Consider the following 20,949-nt stretch of genomic DNA (forward strand, 5'->3'; position numbering starts at 1 on the left):
GACAAGTTCTTTTTGGGGTGAAATGTGGTGTGATAAACTACTTGACACAATAAATAGTTCAAATTTTGTTTAATGCAGTCAATTCAAAACACAATAATTTATTCACACAGTTCCATGTTCACACTTCACACTTGGCCATCTCCTTTCACACCATTTTCATTTAAGTATGTACACATACATCCCCTCTGAGTAACAGCACTTCTACCTACTTCCAAAACTACATGAAAAACTCACAGAAGTAATGCGCGGCCTAGCGAACTGGCACCTGTTTTACTACACTTCTTAAGTTATGATTTTATCATTACTTTTAAGATAAAATATTATCCCCTGTTGTGTGATAGGATTAACATACACCATATGCATGCTTTTGAAAAATCAAATCTAGATCTGGTATGGTTGAACCTGCTGTTCTGTCTTTGGGTATCACAGAGTTACCTCCCTTGCAGGTAAGCATTAATTGTGACGACATCATTTTGTGAGTGAAGTTTACATTGCTTCTTTGAAAAGTGTGATGTTATATTTGCAAATACATGATGTCACAATCAATATCTACCCACAAGGGCAGATAACTCTTCATATGCAAATACAGAATTCATATTAGTAATAATGCGCAGATCAACAATGTCTGAAATCTGAAGATCTGTGACCAGTTGCTGATCAATCATTTGCCTGGTACATGTCTCAAGTATGAAGATCTGTGACTGGTTTTTGATCAATCTCAAGGCCTGATCCATGTCTCAAGTCTGAAGATCTGTGACTGGTTTTTGATCAATCTTATTGCCCGATCCGTGTCTCAAGTCTGAAGATCTGTGACTGGTTTCTGATCAATCACTAGCTTGATTCATATCTTAAGTCTGAAGATCTGCGACCGATTTTTGATCAACCACTTGCCTGATCCATTTCTTAAGTCTAAAGATCTGTGCCTGTTGATTCCATATTTTGGCCTTCAAAATTAAGTAACTCCTGAAGTGTTCTTGATCTTACATATGACTTTGTCAAGTACCTCTTGTTGTTCTTTTTCTAGAGTTGTTCTTATTGTATGCACAAAATTTGTTTCTGAAAAGAATATGAAATATCATTTTGAAAGCCATATGTTGTATAGTACATTTTAAAATTTTGCATCTTCAAACATTTTGTAATACATGTAATGTTTAACACAAAGGCCATGGTCCTTATCGTTCTTCTGCTACCTGGTGATCATGTTGCATATTATAAGCTCAAGATGGTTATTGACAAGGAATTACTCTAGCCTATTTGACCTCTGTGACCTTAATGAAGGTCATGGTAATTCATTTGAACTAACATAGTAGTCTTTGTCCTAGAATGCTACTGGCTAAATATCAGGTCTGTAGGCCTAGGCTTCATAGTTATTGATAAGAAATTGTTCAAAGATTTTATCCTTTTTGACCCCTGTGACATTGAATGAAACTGCAAATTCACCTGTTCCACACAGTATGGCAGCACAGCAAGCTCGGTGTAGCCACAACTCTTTAGTACTTGATTCCTCTGGAGTTATTTCCCCTTGCACCTGGGACACTTCCTTAACTGTCCCAGTGTAGTTGAAGTGGTATTTTGCCCACCATGACTCCCTTGGCTTCCAGTGTGACTGTATTAAATCCTGATTACCACTGGAAAATATCCAAAGTATGGATACATACTTCAATATTTGAGATAAGTACCATATTTTCCAGAGTATAAGTTTCTACTTTCTTTCCTGGAAATCAAGAGTACAGCCTATACTCCAGTACAAATTATATGTGGACAAAAACGAAAACCAGACAATGATTTGAACAAGAATTCCACGGAAGTAGATATGTCACCAGCACAGCATCACAAAAAGCACTTCTTTATAGTTGAAAATATTGTTAATAATTAGGTGAAGTTTGCACAGCATCACAAAAAACACTTCTTTATAGTTGAAAATATTGTTAATAATTAGGTGAAGTTATCAAGTCCCATAACTCTTACAAATATTGATGGATTTTGACCAGTATCAAAACACTCCAAGACCTCATTAATATAAAGCAATATACCAAATTTGGTTGAAAATGGACAATAAATACTAAAGTTCTTAAGCGGGCATCATAGATTTATCTGTTTTGACGATTTTAAAGTCCCATAACTTTTGCAAATATTGACGGATTTTGACCAGTATCACTCTCATTCATTTCCCAAACACTGACGCCGACGCCAACATAGTGATACCTAAGGTTCCCCCTAGCCCCGGTGGGGTCAGTCCCATCATTTGTACAATTTTGAATCCCCACCTTATAAGGATGCTACCATTGCATTATGGGTGCTATCCCATGCTTAGTTTCAGAGAAGAAGTCATTTATATGGAAATAGACAAATTGACTCATTTTGACCCCGCCCCTCAGGCCCCTGGTAAAATTTTGTTGAAATCTGACAAGTGGTTTTCGAGAAGACAAGAGGCCCAGAGGGCCTGTATCGCTCACCTGGTTTGTAATGCCAAGTCATGTTCTGAATACAGGTTCATTGTTTCTTTTCTGAAGGAATTTTAATATTAACCTCTAAATCCCCTATTGGGCCCCACCCCTCCTGCCCCCAGGGGGTCAGAGCCAAAATTTATACAAGTTCTGTTCCCCTTCCCCAAAGGATGTTTGTGGCCAAATTTGGTTACATTCCATTCAGAACTCTATGACTAGTAGCGATTTAAAGGATTTACCTCTATTACCCCTATTGGGCCCCGCCCCTCCTGCCCCCGGGGGACCAGAGCCAAAATTTATACAAGTTCTGTTCCCCTTCCCCAAAGGATGTTTGTGGCCAAATTTGGTTACATTCCATTCAGAACTCTATGACAAGTAGTGATTTAAAGGATTTACCTCTATTTCCCCTATTGGGCCCCGCCCCTCCTGCCCCTGGGGGATCAGAGCCAAAATTTATACAAGTTCTGTTCCCCTTCCCCCAAGGATGTTTGTGGCCAAATTTGGTTACAATCCATGTAGAGCTCTAGGACAAGTAGAGATTTAAAGGATTTACCTCTATTTCCCCTATTGGGCCCCGCCCCTCCTGCCCCCGGGGGGTCAGAGCCAAAATTTATACAAGGTCTGTTCCCCCTCCCCCAAGGATGTTTGTGGCCAAATTTGGTTACATTCCATTCAGAACTCTATGACTAGTAGCGATTTAAAGGATTTACCTCTATTTCCCCTATTGGGCCCCGCCCCTCCTGCCCCCGGGGGACCAGAGCCAAAATTTATACAAGTTCTGTTCCCCTTCCCCCAAGGATGTTTGTGGCCAAATTTGGTTACATTCCATTCAGAACTCTATGACTAGTAGCGATTTAAAGGATTTACCTCTATTTCCCCTATTGGGCCCCGCCCCTCCTGCCCCTGGGGGATCAGAGCCAAAATTTATACAAGTTCTGTTCCCCTTCCCCCAAGGATGTTTGTGGCCAAATTTGGTTACAATTCATGTAGAGCTCTAGGACAAGTAGAGATTTAAAGGATTTACCTCTATTTCCCCTATTGGGCCCCGCCCCTCCTGCCCCCAGGGGGTCAGAGCCAAAATTTATACAAGGTCTGTTCCCCCTCCCCCAAGGATGTTTGTGGCCAAATTTGGTTACATTCCATTCAGAACTCTATGACTAGTAGCGATTTAAAGGATTTACCTCTATTTCCCCTATTGGGCCCCGCCCCTCCTGCCCCCGGGGGACCAGAGCCAAAATTTATACAAGTTCTGTTCCCCTTCCCCCAAGGATGTTTGTGGCCAAATTTGGTTACATTCCATTCAGAACTCTATGACTAGTAGCGATTTAAAGGATTTACCTCTATTTCCCCTATTGGGCCCCGCCCCTCCTGCCCCCTGGGGACCAGAGTCAAAATTTACACAAGTTCTGTTCCCCTTCCCCCAAGGATGTTTGTGGCAGAATTTGGTTACAATTCATGTAGAACTCTATGACAAGTAGCGATTTAAAGGATTTACCTCTATTTCCCCTATTGGGCCCCGCCCCTCCTGCCCCCGGGGGACCAGAGCCAAAATTTATACAAGTTCTGTTCCCCTTCCCCCAAGGATGTTTGTGGCCAAATTTGGTTACATTCCATTCAGAACTCTATGACTAGTAGCGATTTAAAGGATTTACCTCTATTTCCCCTATTGGGCCCCGCCCCTCCTGCCCCCAGGGGGACCAGAGTCAAAATTTATACAAGTTCTGTTCCCCTTCCCCCAAGGATGTTTGTGGCTAATTTTGGTTACAATCCATGCAGAACTCTAGGACAAGTAGCGATTTAAAGGATTTACCTCTATTACCCCTATTGGGCCCCGCCCCTCCTGCCCCTGGGGGACCAGAGCCAAAATTTATACAAGTTCTGTTCCCCCTCCCCCAAGGATGTTTGTGGTCAAATTTGGTTACAATCCATGCAGAACTCTAGGACAAGTAGCGATTTATAGGATTTACCTCTATTTCCCCTATTGGGCCCCGCCCCTCCTGCCCCGGGGGGGACAGAGCCAAAATTTATACAAGTTCTGTTTCCCCTCCCCCAAGGATGTTTGTGGCCAAATTTGGTTACAATCCATGCAGAACTCTATGACTAGTAGCGATTTAAAGGAAATGTTGACGGACGGACGGACGGACGGACGGACGGACGGACGGACGACGGACGCCGCGCCATGACATAAGCTCACCGGCCCTTCTGGCCAGGTGAGCTAAAAACTGTTGTTGACGGACGATAGACGATGGATGCCGCAGTATTCCATAAGCTCACCTCAGTCCTTTGGACCAGGTGAGCTAATAAAGGTCAAAGTAATGAATTTCATTACACTTGGTAGCCCTTTATCCCAGTATGCTACAGGCCGAATATCAGGACCGTGCGCCTTTTGGTTATTGAGAGGAAGCCATTTGAAGAAAAAGACAATATATGCGATATGTACTTACCTGGTCATTGCTAGCTGTAGGGCCACAGACAAAATGATCCAAGACCTTATATTTGTCTGCCAGCATTGATAATCCTTCATCCCAAATATATAAAAGAGGAGATCAGGCAGGCTTCTGTCTGAAAGATTTATATTGAACAGATGTTATAGCATCTACATATCTTTTATAGTGCAAGGAGTAATCTAAAAGGCAAAGGTAAAATAGATTGTTGATTTTCAAGGCAAGTTCGCCTCTTTGTCAAGACACATACAACAGGCCACACAATAAACCCTTCATAGCGGGGAGGCCAAAAGCAGAAACTAGTGAAGTTTAGTCGTGATGCTTCCGAGCCAAGATTTATACAAACTCTGTTCCCCTTCCTTCATAGATGTTTCTGGCCAAATTTGGTTACATTCCATGCAGAACTCTAAGACTAGTAGAGATTTGAATGACTTCCCACTGTTTACCCATATTGGGCCCTGCCCCATCCTGTCCTTGGGGAGTCAAAACCAATATTTATATAAACTTTGTTTCACTACCTCCTAAAGATATTTCTGGCTGGTTCCAATCCATGCAGAACTCTATCATTAAGTAGTAATTTAAAGAAAATGTTGACAGACCAACAGGTGAGCTAAATATTCAGATAGATCTCTTTACTAGTACTTTCTGAGAAATAGCAGTAACAAGAATTGTTTACGGACAAACAGACTGATGAAGAATGAAGGCGGGTGGAAAGCCAATCATCTAATAATAGTGGACTTAATTAAAATTGCACATTGTGAAAATTGTTGATACTTGTTTACAATTACCTTCAATAAGCATGTCACAAAGATCCATTACCAGCTGATCAGATGGAATACACTCTGCCAATACCTGGAAAATCAAACATTTGTGTTGTCAAAATTCATCATTTGTGTTGACTCCATATACACATCAAAATTCAATTTCAATGAATTACATTCAATTTAAATGCCAAGGAATTACACGATATGAAATGCCAAGAAATATTTTGAATAGAGGTTCAAACATTTTTTTCCTCAAGGATTTTTTAAGATCTATTTCTAATTTCCCTATTTTACCCCATCCCTCCTGGACCATTGGGTCAGAAACATGATAAAAGAATGTTTCTGGCCAAATTTGGTTACAACGCAAAAGTATATACTGACCGATGGACACAGATTACAGTATGTCATAAGGTCACCTTGGTCATTCAGATCAGGTAAGCTCATATCTGTAACATTAGCCAACAGTGTATAGGCAAACAACTACATGCTATTCTGGGCTTGTGTTGTGTCGCATAAGAAAAACTTTATATTTTCTCAGTATTATAAACAACTGATTGACCTGAATGTCGGGAGACATGACTATTTGTTTATCCCGCAGAAAGTCATAGATATGACACATCTTGGGTAAGCAAATCACCCAAGAGATCTATGACTTGCCACAATTATGTTGATATGAAGGATAAGGATATTCTACCCAAGGGTAAAAAAAAAAGTAAAACTGGTGAGCCTAGGGCCGTTTTCGTTTATTCCGAACAACCGGTTCGACCGTTGGTTAAAGTCATTATTTCAAGTATAAATCCTGACGGACCTGCAGTTTTTAATACATGCCTGTAAGGGCTTTGTCAAGGCTCGTCTGAAAACAATATAAAATTACCAGATCCGTCTTTAATTTATAAACGAACAACTAGGTCCAACCAGTCAAACCGTATAATCGAAAACAGCCTAGAAATAATATATCAGAGCGTCACAAAATGTTTTAAAACCCAAGGCTTGCTGAATATCCTTATCCTTGATATTTACAGATGAAAGAGAATTTTTCTCTCATACCTCAACAATTTGAGAAGAGGTTAGTTCGAAGAAGGACTCTAAATATTGATGCCAAGGAATTCAAGGGAGATAACTACCTTGAGAATCTGTGTTGTTTCCTCTCGGTTAACAAGTCTGTGTTTGACACAAAAGGAGTATAGATACTTGTGAGAGTTCGGGTTTTCTTGGTTTTTATCCCTATACTTCTCCAGTATCGTCTTTGCTTCATCAAGTCGGTAATGATGTTCCAAAATCTATGAACATAAAAGTATCAAATACATTCCTTTGCAAAAGATGTCTTGAATGAGCATATTACCTCTAGATACTAAATTTGAAATTCCGCATGGTGGCATTCTCTGTGTCTCTTGTGTATGTAACATCCCAATGGTGAATATTAAATATTGTATGTAGAACTTCTGCAACTTGTTTGTTAAATAAGTTTGATTTTAGAATCAGTTTAGATCTTACTAAATATTAACCTATGACAGTGATTATTTACTCAAATTATTATAATCATAAGGTCCAATATATATTTTGTTAACACAGTAATCATGATTGCAAACAACAAAACCTCTGTAAGTTATATTTGAATAGTTTCAAACACACCAAAATTCTGCATAAAAGGTTCCATTATAAGCTCCATGAATATTTACTCCAATGTTATGGGACGCGGTGGCCGAGTGGTGAAGATGTCACGACATATTACCACAAGCCCTCCACCTCTGGGTCGCAAGTTCAAATCCCATGTAGGGCAGTTGCCAGGTACTGACCACTAGTCGGTGGTTTTTTTTCTCTGGGTACACTAGCTTTCCTCCACCAATGAATCTGGAACATCCTTATATGATCCTGATGATCTAGGACTTTGAACTAATAAAACCATAAAACATTCGAATGATGCGATGTTCCTACCTGGACATGTTTGGTTATGAAGATGTCCCATACTCCAAGGTGATCATACAGTTGATTAAAACAGGAACAAGCTCTCTCTGCTGTGTCCTGTAATGTCTCCGAGTAATAAAGGTTTCCAAAACAGTCATCCAATCCTGGCAACAAACAGTTTAAACAAGGTCATGGCAAATCTATTACAAGGGTCACAGAGTGTTACCTATGAGGGTATTGAAGCATTGTTTTATCAATCAACAACACATTTTAACATATAATGAAGCCAGTATAGTCACAGTGCCAGAATGCAGAGTTCATCCACCAGTATAGGTCCTGAGAATACAGGAGTTTCAAGATTTCAAAATGACATAGGTAAAGTACAATTTACTGTTGATTCCTTCATTTGAACAAACATGGTAGCCCTTTATCCCAGCATGCTACAGGCTCAATATCATGTCTCTAGGCTTCTTATTTATTGACAAGAAGTCATTTATATATTTTAGTGTTTTTGACCTCGGTGACCTTGAATGAAATCAAAGTCATTCATTTGAACAAAATTGGTAGCCCTTCATCCAAGCATGCTACAAACTAAATATCAGTACCCTTGGCCTTTTGGTTATTAAGAAGTCGTTTGAACGAAAAATTTACCCATTGCGCAAGGTTGATGACAATGGATGGAACTTTATGGCTATAGGTCATCCTGACCTTCAGGTCAGATGACCTAAAAATACTCTCTCATGTGTGGATATGAAGGTTAAGGATATTCTACTCTTGGGATCACAAAATGTTGTAAAACCCTTGGCAAGCCTTCGGTTTTACTACATTTTGTGACCCTCAGCTAGAATATCCCTACCTTCATACTGTGAAATCATTTAAATTTGTTTGGCTCAATTTTTGTCGATTATAAAATTTTACAGTTTTGTTGGCTCTTAAATTCCTGGAAAACTCTTTACATTAGTACATTACAGTCGAATATATAGTTGACACGTGCACTGTCATTTGTACATGTACTGTAGGTAGCAGTGTACAGTAAGACCGAATGGCCATGGGTGAGATATTATTAAGCAGAAAGCCCCTGTTTTATAATATGCATAAAAAATTGAAAAATGTATATGTCCTAAAATTGGTGAATTCAATCTAGAGAATTATATGCAGGCTTCACATTTGCATAAGGAAATTCCCCAAAATAGGTTCGAGATTAATGGTTTAGAGGGTATCCGAATGTGCGTCTCAGATGGAAAAACTCAATACTGTAGCAGCAGAAATTGATAGACGGGGTACGAGGTAAGATTGCTCAAAAGTTTAATGATATACCTATGTCGAAATAGGCTCAATTCCGCTATCACAGCAGTGATGCTTGGTTTTAAACTGTGTTCTAGAAAAAAAATTCTCCTAGACGGGGTGTAATTTTGGGTTGAAAATCCCAATTTTTTGCATTTAAAAAAAAAAAAAAAAAAATTGGTTACCATGGTTTTTACAGGCTCACAAAACCACAAAAAGCAGACCTGTCCAAAAATGAACTCTGCATAACAATTGCAAATGTTATGTAGATTAAAAATATATATACTTTTATATAGATGTCATTTAAGGTTAAGAGCTGTGTGTACATAATTAAAGCCTACACTTAATTTTGCTGAATTTTTCAAATCTACTGTACACTGCTAGCTGCCACCTGTATAGTGCGAGCAGAACTAATCTCTACACTACACAACGCACTTAAAGTCACAACCTAGAGTCGGTACTCGCCCAGTGTTGACCTGTTGTGTTAGATCACAGACCAACACAACATGCTGGCTTTACCTTCCATCTGTGTAGTCGTAGAGCTTGGCTGAAGTCGTTCAAGTTTCCATCTACTGTAATACAGTAGGCCCTGATAGGCTTGTAACACCAGGGCCTGGTAGTGACTGTGATTCTTTTGGTCCAGTTTCCTAGCTCCTCTCACTTTAGGCATGTCCTACAATATTAAAGTCATACAAAATCTCTGTGAGATGTCCTAGAGAGAGGAAAAAGTCAAAACTTACGAACATTAAATCTTATCCTAGAAGAAAACAGGTCAATGCCTCCCTTAATCAACAAAGACCTACTTCCACCACTCAAATAAGAAATCAAGTTCTGTCATATATTACTTATTTATTATAACCACTACATGGGTTATTAACATACCTTTCCATTGATATACGTTATGTGTATAAATATGAAGTTCTGATTTTCGCCGAAGTTTATATAGGAACCGAGTTGACTTTCATCGCCTAAAGGCCTAATTTGGACTACATTCAGCCCAAAGGTTAATAGAATCCTACATGGGCCTGTCATCTGGACAAGGATATCTCAACCCTTATGAAAGATTTTGGCATGTCAACACGAGGTTTGCCCAGGGTTGACAGCCAAATCTTTCAGAGATATCCCTTTCCACCTGACAGGCCCATGTAGGATTCTTTTTCTCCCATCCTTTAAAGAAACATTTTGAAAATGCAGTTATATAGAAAAATTTCCAAAGTGATCATAGGAATGTTGCAATGCGTCAAAATTAATGATGTCGTCGACAGTAGTCACTGCATGTAATGATAACATCACGTCATTGTCTAGAGTGCTTGAGCCCCTGCCCAGCAGGATAACCCTGTCAAGTATGGAAGAATTGTCTGTCATCTTACCAGTAAGGCTTGTCTGGCTTCGTCCACTTCGTCCATGTGAAGTAGATACATCACAAACTCCAGCATCACTTCTTTGAAGTCTAACTCACTCTTTCTTTTCAACTTTCTGAAGACAAAACATTTCATACCATCAAGATTAAAACAAATATTCTATCAGAATTAACAAATAGCTGTTTCCATTGTGATTTACATAATTCGGCTCTGACCGATATCATTTAGGGAATAATGTGATTTACATAATTCGGCTCTGACCGATATCATTTAGGGAATAATCTGGGTTAGTTTTTAGTTGTTTTCCATTGGGCTTTTAACTAAATTTCTGATTTAACATTTGAATTGAAATAAAAAATAACATCTGGAGTAAATTGTATGAACATTATTTCAATATTGTCGAGTTTGTCTACATTTCAAGTTTAAGAAAGCCATGGCCTATATCAGCCAGTCCAGAAATAGACTCTATTGCATGGTTGGTACTTACCTCACGTAATGCTCTATAATGCCCTTATTTGACTCGGGATCATGATACATGATCTCCATTCCAACCTAAAAAATATAAAATTCATGAAAATAAATGTTTGGGATGAATTAATTTATATGTAAATTGACAAAATATACCTATTCATTGAGGATGTCCCAATATCAGGTCTCAAGGCCGCTTATAAATAATTATCTAGTTGTTTGAATGTTATAGCCGATATGACCCTTGTGACCTTGAATGAATGTCAAGCTTAGCTTTTTTTGACCCCCATGACCTTGAATTGAGATCAAGATTATCGATCTGAACAATATAATACCCTTCGTCCCATCAAGCTACAGACTCAATATCAGTACCCTGGGCCTTTTGGTTATTGAGAAGTCGGTTGGTTATGGAGAAGTCGTTTGATTGACGACACACAATGGCTATCTTTGGGTCAAATGATATAACAAGGGGCCAAGGGTCTTAACAGTCATCTCACAACTTTGACAGCAGAGCAACAGTCGAGTAGGAAATTAATTAGATATCATGCTGACCCTTCAAAATAACAATACTTGGTCAGGACCATGTAAGGATCTTTTCAGCTAAATTGCATTGGTAGAACTTGAGTAGTTAAAATACATTTTCTTCATGGCAACTGTGGTGGCCATCTTGAATTTTGAATCCAAACTTTGATATGATGTATTTGGTTTGATATTTAACTCCTTGGTAATTTCACTTTTGGATTTTTCTCCCTGATCAATAGCACTGATGATATTAAAGAACTCCAAATCCATCAAATTTTCAAAACTGTTATTTAGTGATTTTAATCATTTAGTAGAGAGCGCAGCAAACTCTTATGATAGAGGTGTCTCGGTAACGTTATTCTATGTAAATCATCCAATATATGTAGAGTTGGAAAACTTTCTCAAAAACAGGAAACCGGAAGTCAACGCAAGATCCAGCGTAGCGCAGGACAGTATCCAAAGTCACACTCTCGCGTGTTTACAAAATCACACTCTCGCGTGATTACAAACAAGTTATACTTTAAAAATTTCAAAATGAAAACATCAGTGAAAGATAAACCTTCCAATTTATTCTTACCTGAATCTAACAATTACATTTTGTTCTAAATCTTAACTTTAAAGCCGTTGCATGTGAGCAGTTGATTTGGAATTTTCTGCCTGGCAACGGAGAATGACGTTGAGATATATTTTGTAGCCACAGTCACGTATTTTGCAGAAAGTGAAAGTAAAAGTATACTGTGTTCAATATTGTTTTTCTTATTATAAACTCAATGCCAGTAGTTCAGCAAAGCTATGATTCTAATAATTAATAATTCTATAAATGGTTTCTAGCAGTACAGTTAGTCAGCGCACACCATCATCAATAAAAACAAAACACATGTCATTATCAATAAGACTGATGGGTCAGGGGAGATTACCCTTTCAATGTTGAAAATCCTTTATTTACTTGGCATGTTTCTATTTAGTAACACAAAAATCAACAAACGAAAGAAGGGATTAACTGCTGTGCTCTCAGCTAGGCTTTGCCTAAAATTACATTACATCTTTAATTCAACTATAATGACTGTTTTCTAATTTTGCAGCTGCAGTTGTTATGGTAACCATCCAAAAGATGCATAAATTATGAAATGTTGAAATATTGAAAATTTTGGCCATTTTTGCTAAGTTTTTATCTATGAAACAATAGAATACATCCTTGAACAAACTGAATATTTACTGAGAATATGCAGGCACTTCCAATACAACTTAAGGAGAAATATAAAGTTTGTTCAAGGCTGCATTCTATGAACTGATTTGGGTGCCAAAAAGGACCCAAACCATATTTAGTCTTTTGTCATCCAAAGAAATCTCCATAGTGTGGACATCGTGTGGTTGTGAAAAACAAGATTTTTTTTTCCTTTTAGTTTAATATTCTTTTAATGGCCAAAGTCATTTACGGACATGCCAGGTTTGTTGGTGGAGGAAAGCTAGAGAACTCTGAGAAAAAACCATCTACCAGCAGTCAGTATACGTACCTGGCAACTGCTCTACATGGGATTCGAAAGATATCAAAAATTGTCCTCGTGAAGAATACCCAGGTAGATCGACACAAGACCCGCAAATTTCAATTGGCGAATCCAATTTTTTGACCAAGAGCTAGCCCTGACCACGGCCCCATAAACAAGCATACCATCTGTTGACGGTGGCCATTGGCTAAAAACAAGGCATGCAATCCAGTCTAATGTCAATTAAGAGAGCTATGTTTACCTTCCACAGGGTGGTGGCAGAGTGAGTAGGGTCGTTACCGAGGATTTGAATTACAGACAGGCTACTCGTCCAATCATGTGTCAGTAGGTAGTCCCTGAGAACTGTCACTAGGGATGGATGTAGTAAGCTACCTGCAACAGATGTGGCCAACTATCAAAAAGTATGTGACAAAATATGGCCACTCAGTGATAAGCAAAAGATTTTGCATGAAGATGTCTTTATGATATTCAAATTATAATAATTTCAAAGTCAAAGGGTCAAAATTGATGTTTTCATTGTTAAAGTCCAAATTTGTTCAGCTTCTCACAAAATTTTTGAACCATTTTTTTTTATTTAAGCAGTATGACATAAAAGCTACTATAATTTGCAAAAAAAAAACCACAAAAAAAAACCCACTTTGATGAAATATTTGAAAATTCCCCTTTCATCAATGCAATGTATTTCCAACTGATGTACAACTCAAGTCTGGACCAAACTGTATTGTGTTGTAATTTTTTCAGTAACCCATATAGCAATTTGATCTTCTAGAGTTACTTCAAATTCCCTTCATTTACAGCTTTCACAAATGATTTATTGATTGATGGGGCTTAACCACCTTGTCCGGTTATAACAATAACTGAGCCTAGGACACATCTGTAAAATTTTATCAAGTAATTTATATATAACGTTATATTAAGTTGAATTATTTTACCCTATATTGGCGTACAAAAACCCTGGATACTTATAATACTTCTAACTTTATAACTGAATTTGACATGACAAAGAATTCACAATCAATATATATATATATATATACACTTATCCATGAATTATATTTGTATTAATCAAAGAATGTCGTTAATTGTAAGTGAAGGGAGGTAACTCTAGATCTAGCTAGTACGAATGTTAATCCCATGTATCAAGGCATTCCTTTTTAAAGATCATTTTTATCAATTATATTCAAATACTTTAATCATTATAACAGCTTCATTGTGCTTTTCAATGTGAACAATAGAGTTTGCAGGAGGAAAGTGAAAGTAAAATACAAGTTTGTTACTTTAAGTCAATAGTACGATTACATGTATACTTAAAACATGACACTAAAATAGAAACTTAAATTGAAACTGAACTGCACCAGAGAGGAAGACGATCCACAAATCGCATTAACATATAAAGATTTTTTACTGTAACACCTATGAGTTATTAATTCTGATGTATTTTTCTTTATCTTGCACACTTGTGATGACTGACAATACATGAAAATAACATAGTGTGAACACAAACTTCAGTATCAGATATGACCTAAAAATATCCAAAGCAAAATTATGTTATCATATTCTACCCAATAAGTGCCCATGTCCTATAATTGCCCCTCACCTTTTTTCAACTTCATTTACCTTTAATTAAATTCAGACTCAAAATATGAAACTGTGGATTTCTTATTGATTTCTTTTGCAAAATGATTTATTACTTACTTTCTGCAATAATTTTATGAAAGGCTAATCCAAATTTGGTTCTATTTATTCATTTCAATTTTTCAAGCGTCCTGAAAACTTATTGGGTCGAATCTGGTAATAACAATTAATTTTAACTGAACTAATTGAGACAGAATATACAATCATGCCACGTTGACAGCTAGATTGATTGTTACTTACTCTGATCCTTTTGGTGCTGAATGGCTTCAGACCAGTTCCTGAACCATTCTGTAGCTGAAGATTTGGTCTGGTCCCCTAGTGTCTCACTGTCACCAATTAACAGTTCACACACATCTCTCTGAAGAATACAAATATTTTACACATACAATAAATTAAAATCTATATTTTGTACATGTGTATGTGATAGAAGACCCTCTTTTCATTACAAGTCTCTGATGTAGGTACGTCTATATCAGTATCTGCCTTACCAAAGCTTTCGCTTTTTGGCATCCTTAAGGTTTATAAACATTTATGGATTTTTTTATCTTACCATGGTACTGTAGTGTTTTCAGTCGTGTGAGTGGGCGAGTCTTATCGTCGGAGTGTGTTGTTACCTGTGTGGAAGTGTTAAGACTTGCGTGTCATGTGTCGAGTGAGTGTGTTTTTACAGGTTGTATATTCACCTGCGTTTGGGTTACCCAGGTAGTGTTACTAGTATAAAAACATATGGGATAAAAAGGTAATTAAGTGTGGACAGAATATTGTCAAATTTTCGAGAGGATCTGCCCATTTGTCAAGAGTGAAGAAACAAATAAAAAGAAAAACAAGGACATAGTCATTCAGATCCCCCGCCAATGTAGATATCAAAGCTGAAGTAAGTTTGATTGTGGAGACTTATGTGTATGAAAAAAAAACAGGAAAAAGGAAGTTGAGCTAAAGAAAGATGGAGTATAATTCAAGTAGAGCGGGGCTGCAATTGTTGAATCAGGTATGCAGCCTTGACATTTATATTAGACTATATACACAAAGATGGGTGGAGTTTTGCAAAGTAACATTTACCATTTACCATGATATTTTCAGCAATGTTTCCATGGTAACGGAAAAAGTGCAAAAAATGAAAACCTAAAAATAGCAAAAGGTACTACTAGACCATAAAAAGAATGTGTCTATAAAGTTTCGTGGAAATATCTCTGCTGGTTTTAGAGTTATGCTCCAGAAATGAACCTGCTACAAATATATGATATTTTCAGCAATGTTTCTATGGTTACAGAAAAAAGCACAAAAAGTGAAAACCTAAAAATAGCAAAAGGCACTACTAGACCATAAGAACAATGTGTCTATGAAGTTTCGTGGAAATATCTCTTCTGGTTTTAGAGTTATGCTCCGGAAACGAACCTGGTACAAAAATATGATATTTTCAGCAATGTTTCCATGGTTACGGAAAAATGCAAAAAATGAAAACCTAAAAATAGCAAAAGGCACTACTAGACCATAAGACCAATGTGTGTATGAAGTTTCGTGGAAATATCTCTACTGGTTTTAGAGTTATGCTCCGGAAACCATTCGTACGGACGGACAGACAGACGGACAGACAGACGGACGGATGGAACCCATTTGTATATCCCCCGCCAACTTCGTTGGGCGGGGATAAAAAGAAAATTACATATTGAGGACTGTTACGAATGCTCACAAAAACATACACAATAAACACAACCCTGGCATTATACTGTTATAATGCATAAATAGTTGCAAATTTTGAATAGTGTACAAATCAAAACTAGCTTATGTCAGCTAACCATTGGCGTCTAAAGAAGATGTATCCCTATCAGGTAATAAACAGATAAAGGACTAGGTATGTATATACCAGCATAACAAAGGTTACACCCTTGTGCACACGGAGTGCACTACGTTTTAGACTACAGGTAGACACGGTGGAGTGCACGCATGGAGTGCACGAGGTTTAGACTACAGGTAACACGGAGTGCACGAGGTTTAGACTACAGGTAGACACGGAGTGCACGAGGTTTAACAAGACTACAGGTAGACACTGAGTGCACAAGATTTAGACTACAGGTAGACACGAGTGCACTACAATGTGAACACGGTGTCCACTACAGGTGGACATCGTGTCCAGGTACAAATTCAGACCTAGACAGACAAGGTGATGTGTTACAGCTAGGGATCGGGGAAAACAGTTCTTCAATTTGAAATTAGATACATAATTATAATGGTTTTAAGTGTTTATTTTTTTTTTTAATTACAACATCTACAATTTAAGTGTACAGTCCTATGATCTAACTGATATAATACAATCTGTTTTAGGTATACATGAATAAAACCTTTTCACTGCAAAAGTAAAATAAAGATTGATTTATATTCATTAAGTATATGTCTATTTAATATTATATCAGTATTTTTTCCATTTCTTATCTAAAATTGTCTATATTACCGTTTTCAAAATAAATGTTACTTATGGGTGTAAATGTTATATATATCATTTACATCAAGCATTTTTCCACAAGTCACAAAAACAACATTGAATTGCAGGCAAAAACCAGTCCTAATGTGCTTTTGAGACACTTTTTCTTTTCATAATAATGCTATCAGTAATACAATCATATACCGGGTAATACATAGCTTTTAAACAAATAGATTTGGTGCCTACAATCTAGTTTCTAGCGATACCCTTGTAGATCGTCTTTCATTAAATATATATACACACTTATAGATTATTTTTCTTTGCTAATTTAAGTTACTAAAAGTGTATATGTACGTAAAAGAGTTTTTAATACGTATCCTTTATTAAAAACGGAAAGTCTATAAAAGCATCATGCATAATCTAAATCCACTTCAAAGTATTTGACGTCCTACACTTATTGAGGTGGCCTAGTACTACCTATAAGTAACCCTATGCAGTCTGTGTTTTAATTCTTAAGAATTACCGGTCCCAGGTACACACAACGATATGCCCGACCCCGCAAGTTATCTTGACCCGTATATTGGCGTCATAGTGCCAATAATTATATGCTTGTCCAAACATACAGGTAAGCCCAGTATCAAGCTATATAGGTAACCTCACGGTGACCATTCGTATAAAGATATAGCCAAGAGAGGCAGAATCGTTGCCTTCTGTGTTTGCACGGCTTCATGAGAATGGGGCAGTATTATTTTTGTAACATGTGATTTTAGAAATTGTTACAGTTTTTTTTTCTTGGCTATTTGGGTTTTTTTAGGTATGGAAGTTTTGTTAAGACGAAACAAATATACTATTACGCGTTTAAAAATCATATATGATTCATGAGTTTTGAAGCACATAAAGTACCATTCTTCTTAGATACATAATACAAATAATGTATTGTATGAGCCTACGGGTAACACATTTGTCAAACATACGGTAAATCCTATTTGGGGGGGGGGGGGCAGTCTAAGTGACTTAGCTGACACTGGTAAAAATGTAAACAATCGATGCAGTACACGTATAGCTTTGATAATATGTCCATGTCACTAAAAAAGAATGTGAACTCTTTCTTTAAAATCTGAATAAGACCTACTAAAAACGACTGCATTTCACTGTATGACATCAAGAAATAAAACTTTTGATCTACTGTAGTTTAGGAAGTCATTATTAATACTATAAGATCTGTAAAAGTCTGTTGCCGTTTCGTTCATTGTAAAGGCACAGACGCATAAAAAAAGTGAATTCAGTTTCTTTTCGCGTTAAAATCAAAATAGATACAATGTACATACATCTGGAAAGCCTGGTACACCGTACACCGTATTCTGGGGGGTAGATTGCAATTGATGAGGTAAAACTAGCTGGGAAAACACATGATAAGTGATACGAAAACACCACAATTAATAATTATTGTCATGACAGGCAGCCGGTAGTGGAGATGACGGGAGCCTGTACAACGTGTTAATCAAGCAGTCAGTCACAACCTGCATTTCCCAATAATACACGTATTTTTGATTATTGGTTTTTTATTTAATATATAAACAAGACGTATATATCTCACTTATAAATCCTTGATATAAAGCTTCATTATCAAATTAGATTAAAGTGTCAACAAACCAGTTGAAATACATATCCCTATTGACCAGCATCGTTTTAAAACTGTACGATATTTGTGTGATGATGTACATTGTATGTCTGTAGAGTGGCCTGCAACCTAAGTAACATGCATGTCTACTATAAATGACCTCCTGGGGTTGGGGACACGTTAACGGTACTACATGGTTTACAGGTGTTAGTTAGGTCTTTGATACACCTGAGCTGTAACATATTGAAGGGTGCCCCAAAGAAGGACCCAGAGCCACTGGTCCCACTTGGCCAATGTTAGGTCAATTTAGATTTTCATACGCCGTGGTGGTTGATGGAACGTTTGTGAAGTCCTGTTGACCAATGGCAACTGCAGTCCCTAGCATTAGGGGGTATAAAACTCCGGGTCTACCTTTCGAGCAGGCAAAGTTATGGTGCGTACATTACATAACCAACAAAACTAACTATCTATGTATGATCATACTTTAAAATATATATTGTTAGCATATATCTCAACGCACGGTTTGTAAAAGATGGGCAAAATAAGGATATTGTCCAATTTATCATGGTTTATAGAATTAAAATATATTATGGCCAAATTCAGAATCGAATCAACAACTACTGAATCTACAGTTAAACTGGGTAGAAGTTGGATTTATTTTGATTATGTCACATGTTTGTTATCAGACATGTGACCTTACATTTTTAGCGATAACCACCTTTGAACATAAACATTGTTGTTGCTAACGAGCATCCCCATGCACCGATAATAAATTTTTGCTTTCTCACTAAGTCCAGTGTCATACTAGGTTTCTCAATCGATTGGAGTGTATTAAAGTGTAATTTCTAATGTCCGTCTTTTAACGTCTATGATACGATTTCTCATATTTCCAATTCTTTGCAATGCGAGCAGGTTCCAGGTAGCAAATGTACTAAGTATACACATATGGCAGGGCTTAAAACTATTTCGCACACTCTTGCCGTTTAGAAATAACTATATTCCAAACATACATAGTTAAACATTTTATAAAGAATTTAATTTGTTTATGTTTATTAGATAGGTCCTTGCTATTTATTAATGCCAATCAATATATCTCTTTTTACATCAAAAAATATTTGCCCAGATTCAAATATATCTCTGTGGCGGTCGATTTGCTAATACTAATATCTTTACTCCACGTCCTAAGGTCGAACTATCCACTTTATGATTTACGCCACGAAATAAAATTCATCTTTAAACTACGATATCACTAGCTAAGAAATACAAGTTTTACTGGAAACTGCGACTTGAACGAATTCATTGATGAGACATAACCGGTATGTGGTTTACAGTAACAACCTGTACGCAGTTAATTTTAAACGAATTTTAATTTGCTTTTATAAATTCTTATATTAACGTCTTGATTATATAAATTAAATTGTAATGATAGATATGTATTGATACATTTTACTTATATATTTATCAATTTCAAATAAACAATTAACCGTGCGAATGGATTTCTAGTAATTAAGGGCAGTTTTATGTTGCAATAAATATTACATGTATGTTTCTGATCGCAATAAATTATTTCTATATGTTCAAAGTCCATATAGACTGCAGAATAAATAAATATTTTCCTCATATCTCTGTAACACATCAACTAGTTTGTCTGTTGTCTGAATGTAGTGGACATATTACCTGGACACGATGTCCACCTGTAGTGGACACCGTGTTGCACACGTAGTTCACAATCCCGTACGTGTCTACCTGTAGAGTCTAAATCTTGTGCCACTCCGTGTCCTACCTGTAGTCTCTAAATCTTGTGCACTCCGTTGTCTACCTGTATGTCTAAACCTCGTTGCACGGGTCCGTGTCTACCTGTAGTCTAAACCCTCGTGCACTCCGTGTCCACTTCGTAGTTCACACCGTGTGCACAGCATAACAAATTTTACTATTTTACCGAAAACAAGTGATTCAGCATCCAAACCAAAATTTTTGATAGGTCTAGTGTATCTTCAGTATACTCCAACGACGTTAGAGGTATAGCACGACGAGATACATTTGAAACATTACGTCGTGTCTAACCAGTCAGCAAAAATCAGCTGAAAATGTCAGATGAAAAAACGGCTGACTCTCATGGAGTAATCTACAGTACAATGAACGTGAATCAATCGCTAAAATACAACTTTATGACACATATTAATTACCATCAAGTCATCGTCATTTACGACAGTGTTTTCCTCGTTTGGGTGCGCCATAAAGATTTGTTAGCTACATTATCTGTAACATAAACACACATGTGTGTAGCATGCGACTTCCTGTTTTGTTTTACATAACCGTCCGCTAGGTGTCGTGATCGAACAAAATCTTCGGGCCTTTTCGGACAAGAAAACTTTTCCGAAGATTACCGGAAATTTCTCCTTCTGTCTTTTACTCTACAAATTCACAAATTACTAAATTAGTAAACTTCGGGAAATGCAAAAAGAGACGAATATAAAAAAAGTATACATTTTAATATGTTTGTTTATTTAAATATTCAGTATCACTATAAATAAAAATATGTAACGTGACGCTATCCAGACTTTTTGAAGATAT

General features: G+C 37.1%; 1 protein-coding gene across 2 annotated transcripts; it reads right to left on the reverse strand.

The window, feature by feature from the left end:
* Positions 1–75: 75 nt before the first annotated feature.
* LOC138317585 (TATA box-binding protein-associated factor RNA polymerase I subunit A-like) lies at positions 76–20,716 on the reverse strand. Of its 2 annotated transcripts, none has more exons than XM_069259359.1 (12): positions 20,562–20,716; positions 14,576–14,693; positions 12,942–13,072; positions 10,693–10,757; positions 10,215–10,320; positions 9,364–9,517; positions 7,591–7,724; positions 6,780–6,935; positions 5,680–5,743; positions 4,892–5,009; positions 1,441–1,628; positions 76–1,056 (listed from the first exon to the last, which is right to left on the reverse strand). In XM_069259359.1, the coding sequence occupies exons 1-12, from the start codon at positions 20,610–20,612 to the stop codon at positions 953–955; spliced, it is 1,389 nt and encodes a 462-aa protein (XP_069115460.1). In that variant the 5' UTR covers positions 20,613–20,716; the 3' UTR covers positions 76–952. The 2 variants fall into 2 exon arrangements, with proteins under 2 accessions (XP_069115460.1, XP_069115461.1); XM_069259360.1 differs by lacking the exon at positions 20,562–20,716 and adding an exon at positions 20,315–20,443.
* Between the last annotated feature and the right edge of the window lie 233 nt (positions 20,717–20,949).

This window comes from Argopecten irradians, chromosome 3 (genome assembly GCF_041381155.1).
Source record: "Argopecten irradians isolate NY chromosome 3, Ai_NY, whole genome shotgun sequence".
Taxonomy (NCBI): domain Eukaryota; kingdom Metazoa; phylum Mollusca; class Bivalvia; order Pectinida; family Pectinidae; genus Argopecten; species Argopecten irradians.